The 6,033-nt window shown below is 37.9% G+C and overlaps 1 protein-coding gene across 1 annotated transcript; it reads right to left on the bottom strand.

The window, feature by feature from the left end:
• Window positions 1–1,487: 1,487 nt before the first annotated feature.
• slc32a1 (solute carrier family 32 member 1) lies at window positions 1,488–4,588 on the bottom strand. Its single transcript, XM_053498102.1, has 2 exons — window positions 3,746–4,588; window positions 1,488–3,087 (listed from the first exon to the last, which is right to left on the bottom strand). Exons 1-2 carry the CDS (start codon window positions 4,148–4,150, stop codon window positions 1,900–1,902), a joined length of 1,593 nt encoding a protein of 530 aa, XP_053354077.1. The 5' UTR covers window positions 4,151–4,588; the 3' UTR covers window positions 1,488–1,899.
• Window positions 4,589–6,033: the final 1,445 nt, after the last annotated feature.

Raw genomic sequence — 6,033 nt, 5'->3', positions numbered from 1 at the left:
GGATTCGATCTATATATTAGAGAAAGTATTTTTAAAAAGTGGTTGGGTGGCTTACCATTGAAGCCTTGCTTTCATATTTTTGGTTATAATGTCGTTCGTAAATATAATATAATATAATATAATATACGAACATGTCGCCTATATTTTTTTTCTTATTTTTGCACGCTTTGTTCTTTCTGATTTTTTCCACTGTGGCCCATCACTCGTACCAATGTCGGAAAAAATAGCAACCGAATTTAACACGCCCATTCCTTCCTCATTATACGAGACTAAGATTCCCATTTAATGCATTCTAGTTCGGGAAAACGCCACATAATTACCCCTAACCAGAGTACATATACGTAATTACATAATACACATTTGTATAAGAGAGTTTGTTAATTCGTGTGTTTATGCAACGATGCAAACTCAGTACTTAAACAGAAACATTGCTGTTGCCCCACGATTTCTTTAGATTACGAATCCGACACAATCTACATAAAGAGTGAAGCGCACTGCAGGCTCCTGCGGCGTGCACTGAAAGCTGTTGCGCACTGCGGAATGCACAGCACGAATTCGTACAGAATAAGCAATTGGTCCACCAGTATAATAAAACTATATTTCCGCATACTCCAGATACAGTCAAATCTTTGAAACCTAATTAAAAGAAATAATATCATCTGATAGTGCTTTGCTCGTTTTCGTAAAGATGGGTTGTATGTAATTGTATATTGTGTTCTTTCGCTTTTACAGAAAAACAGGCACAGTTGTATAATATGTAATCCTGTTTATTTTTTTTCATTGATCACGACATATTATAACGACTTTGTTAAGTACATTCCATCTTCGTAAGGTGAACCACAATAACAGTACACATACGGTTTTATTACATTTTCACAGCAACCATTAGATCTGACAAACTGAAAAAATGTCACACGCAAGTCTATTCTTTATAATATAGATTCGTACACGAATTACTTTCAGTCTCATTCAATACCACTGAAAAGGTTAGTTTTAGCCAAAATAGGCCTACCACACGGTCCGATTGACAGGGAAAGCAATTCATTAAATTATAGGCTTTGCAGCCGCTCACCAGCATTTTATACGAATTGAAATGATCTTCTTCCTTCAATCCTTACCTCATTCCTTCTTTGTTTTATGTTAGCAGTTTTGTAGTGTGCATGTTGTGCACCATAGTTCCTTTCCATCCGAGCGTGTACGTTTTGTGGTGCGGAAGAACATTGCTGCTTTTATACGATTTCTCAGTGTATTAAATGCTGCATGAAACCTTATACATTTACAATGCATAGCTATAGTCTTGTACATACGCAGCCCTATTTATCGTTTTTATTTTTTTATTTATTCGTTACAATTATTATAATTATGTCCAGGTGGAATCTTTATCATATAACTTTTTTAATTACTCTTCGATAATAATAATAATATTATTATTATTATTATTATTATTATTATTATTATTATTAATAATAATAATAATAATAAATACTTTTAAGTCGAGTTTATGGATCTGTAACGTAGACATAATCTTAAAGTCTTTCGAAATGCTGTGCGTTGTAAAATTATATAATTTCATTTCAATATATTCCATACAATTACGACCGACCTACAGAAAAAATATGTTAATGCATCTTCATTATATCTTACACGCATACGCACGCATGCGCACATACACACACACATACACACGCACACACACATTTTATATACTGTGTATATATATATATATATATATATATATATATATATATATATATATCAGTGTCTATGTTTTAGATTTATTGGTTTTGCTTGATGTCGCTTGAACATAGGTGCAAACTGAGGACATTACATTTACGAAACATTAGTTGGTTTAGATGTTGGGTGCCTCCTCTAACACGTCACCGATCGTGTTTCTTGCAACTAATCGTGTATGTTGTATTTGAACGCTTCAATGAGACCTTCCATTGAATGAATAAAACCAGAAATACTGCATATACCGCCAATAACAAATATTGCGACATCGAAAAAAACTTGGTGCCAAAACAACTTCCTCCAAAGTAGCCTGAGGTGAAAGAGGCTAGGGAGGAGAAAACACAAGCCTGCTCCCGTCAAGCTGCCCGTTAAACCCATGAGTAGTGCGAAGTGCGGCACGTAGATGGCCATCAACATGGTAAACACCACAAGGCCACACCGCAGTGATAGACCCCAAGATTTAAGGCGTCCGTCGCCCCCGTAACAGTCTGGGAAAAACGCGCGCCGTCCTTCCTGAAAAAAAGTCTTCTCCAGCACTTCAACAGCAGCAAAAAACGGGAGTGGATATGACAGCAGGGCCTTAGACACCAGGAAAATGTTGACAACGGCCCTGATTCCAGAAGGCAAGTTGTCTGTGATAACTTCTTTGGTTTCGTCTGCCCACGTCAGATACGCCACTAGAGCAAACAGGCCTTTGAGAATGCATGCGGCAATGTGAGTCCAGTTCATCATGCAGTGGAACTCGCTGGGTTTCTGCATGTTGCCCTCCAACGATGGCAAGAAGATCTGTGATGTATAGCTAAAGACAATGATACCAATCGATATGGGGAATTTTTTCACGTCTATGTAGAACTTCACCTTATCCCAGGCCCAGTCCCGTGCTCTAGACAGGCAATAGGCTATCACAATGACGTTGATCACGAAGTGAGCGAGAGTGCAAAGCAGGCTGAACTTGGAGACGGCTTTTAGGTTTTTGAGAAAAGCGCAAGGCAGAAGCGCGGCGGTGGCGATGATAGCCCATGATCTCTGGGAGACGGGAAGGGTCGGAAAGCTGTTATATAATAGGTTACCGCTCACTACAACGTATAAAATGCATGTCATGACGAGCTCAATTATCTGGGCTACATTCACAATGTGACCTCCTAGTGCCGGAAATCTGGGCGCGCAGCAAGCATTGGCAATGTCAACATACGAGTCTCTCACTCTCACGAGTTGTCCGTCTTCGTTTTCTTCATAGAGGCAAGCGATAAGGATTTTCCCTGTGTAACAGCATACAACTGCCGCAAAAATGATAAGAAAGAGTCCGAGATATCCGCCGTGGAGGATGGCGTATGGTAAGCCAAGTACGAACATTCCCTGTGAAAAGACGAATGGTTAAATGTCATTGCAATTAAAGTAGCGAGGAAAATATGATATTTAGTTTGCATGATACTGAGCACTGGGTTGCTGGTTAATATTGATGACACAAATGATCGAGGTCGTTTTCTTTGAAGGGGAATGCTCGAAGTCATGCACGTGAACGCGCGTGTCTGATCTATCAGCCTGTAGCAGAGCGTGCGTTTGCACAATACCAATTACGTCGTCAAGAGAGATCATAAAGACACTGAAGGGCACAGAGGACGTTTGGTCTACAGGGGATTAAATCTACAGACTGTCTGTGCCCATGTTTAACAAATAAATGGCGATACCCTCACTAGGATACTTATTTACCGTACATTTATATTAATATATCCAACAATTATTTATGCATAACCGAAAACCCAGTGCGCAATGCATTAAGGTGATTTTTCATGTAGCCTACATTAAGGACATGGCAAATAAAAAATAAAAAAAAATCTGACTTCCTAAATTACAATAAGATAACGTTCTGACACGACTTTGTACAACGTCTCAATCTATGTATCCACTTGGCAATTATTTTTACATTTAGCTCCAGTGATCGCAGATTCAATACAAAATTCAAACATCGGTAAGAAAGCCCTAAAACTGGAATAGCCTACCTTATAAGGCTTACCTGAATGGCATTAGTGACGTTCCATCCTGCCTCCCAAGCAGTGATTTTCGGCTTATCTGAAGACCCAAATTCACTACAGACACCGCCATCTTTTGCCCCAGAGGGTGGGGGACCTGTGCCATCTCTCTGATAATGACTGTCCCCGTCCATAGTTCCATCTCCCACGTTATCGCCACCGACCTCTTCCCCTATTTCCTCATTTTTTAGGATGTCCATCTGCAATCCTTGCCTGTGGTCATAGTCAAGATCATCACAGGCTGCGAATCCCAGCGCCTCTTCATCAGTGGCAGCCTGGAAACCCATTTTGGCGAAGAGACCACTTACCTTCGCCTGGGATTTATTAGTAACCGTCGAAGCTGCGTTGGACAGCTTGTTGGAAATCTTGCTTCGAATTAATGTAGCCATATTCTTGTAAACGCTGGAGCAGTATCACAGACACTTGCGTATATTTTAAAATATATTACTTTTAGTTATGGGAAAAGTTTTTTGGTCTGCGCATCCAGGGAACGCGAAAAATTCGTATTAGTCGGTTTAGGTGTTACCTTGTGGTTCCACTGAAAAAGTGCGAGGTGCCTTTGATAATCCGGTGGATCATGTCACCTTTAGAGGTCGACGTTTAGGTTCTGCATCCTGGTATTATCCTTCTCTCGTTTTGTTTCTGGGAATGCGCGCATGTAAACACGACTTTCTGTTCAGACCGTGCGTAAAAAGACCCAAATCGCTGGATTTTCTGTTGTCAGTCGCTGGCACTGTTCTTTCGTGACCGCTAATGATGTCACTGCAGCACGGGAGAACCTGAGGGTGGTGAGTAGGAGGAGGCACATGTCAACGCCAGTTTGCCAATGCGAAAAAAAAAAAAAAATCAAGCGCACGTCTCCAGACTCGGGCGCGCGCAGCCACCCCGCCACAGAAAAAAAAAGAGATTTGGTGCATTTCTGGAGGAGGTGCTTACAGGATCCCAACATCCACCCTCTTCTTATAATACACAATATACCTTATTTTAATATCCAATGACTGCTGTCTTGCATAACTTTATGTATAAGCCTTTATAAACAGAATCAGATTGTGTCAACTGCATACCTGCACACCGACATATAATGATAATAGTAATTAATCAACAGTATTTTCAGTATTTGCTTTAATAACTCACAGTCTCGGTTATTTCAATTATTTTCATTTTATGTGCAAAACAAGAATTTAACATGGCTTAGATTTTTGCAGGTTTTGAAAAAATAGCTGTACATTACAATAAATTTAACTGATGTATTTTCTACATTGTACATTTAAGATCAGTAACCTACAACCACAAATCTTTTTAAGGCACTAAAATAAGTCATATTTAATCTAATTGTAAATACACAAGACAATTTCTCCTATATTTGAATACAAACCTCTTCTGTTCACTAGCCTATAAAAATTCTAAGATATTTAAGAAATATTAGCTACATTCTCCCCCAGCAATGTTCTGTGATAAAATACAGGAGCATATGTAGTCATGATTATAATTATTATTTTGACATTAAATTCTGAGTGTTTACCATTACTGTTTATATAAAATAGACCATATCATTTACTATATAAGCGTTATTAAAGTCACATTTTAACTGGATAACAAACAAACACAAAAAAAATGCATGGGATTAATTTCCAATTGCATGGAAAAATTCTTTTTTGACAAATTATTCAATGTCAAAAAAGCGCAAAAAAAAATGTATAGCTAGATGGAATGGTTCAAACAATTTTCGAGGCAATTCTTTAATGAATGTTAAATAGTTCTGGGAACGTAATTTTATTTATCTACTTATTTATTTATTTTGGGGTGAAAGCGAAATCTATATATTGTTATTTGAATACTACTTTCACAAATAGTGAGTTTATAAATAAATTAAACATTAAATATACCTGTTTTATCAGGACCAAATGTGTAGAATTGTTAATATCGACGTATAACAAGAAAATTATGAATTAGGCTAATTATGCGCAGATTTTCATAAAATCACTGCCAGATCACATTAAATGGTACCATGGGACAGTTAAGATTATCTTATCTTTTCAATGCTTCTGGATAATTTCCCATTTTTTCCATCATCAACTTGACTGCGACCTAACGATGATACACGCCGAAACAAATACTGTGAAAAAGAAATGCTCTATATTTTTCGTTAGGTAATGTTTAAAAAACATGTTATACGGTAACTAAAAATAGCTTTCGTGTTTACTTATCTCCAGCAGTTACATCGACATTACCTTTAAACCTTTCTTATTATTTGATGCCTGTCGTTTCAGTT

This window comes from Clarias gariepinus, chromosome 6 (genome assembly GCF_024256425.1).
Source record: "Clarias gariepinus isolate MV-2021 ecotype Netherlands chromosome 6, CGAR_prim_01v2, whole genome shotgun sequence".
Taxonomy (NCBI): Eukaryota; Metazoa; Chordata; class Actinopteri; order Siluriformes; family Clariidae; genus Clarias; species Clarias gariepinus.
Note: the sequence above shows the minus strand (reverse complement) of the source record. Positions and strands in the feature narration are given on the sequence as shown.

What these genes read in the sequence shown, in the direction of transcription:
- slc32a1 (XM_053498102.1), bottom strand. Translation starts at nt 4,150, where the DNA reads ATGGCTACATTAATTCGAAGCAAGATTTCCAACAAGCTGTCCAACGCA. An exon ending in ACGTCACTAATGCCATTCAG is followed by an intron (nt 3,088 to 3,745) that starts GTAAGCCTTATA and finishes GTCTTTTCACAG; the next exon opens with GGAATGTTCGTACTTGGCTT.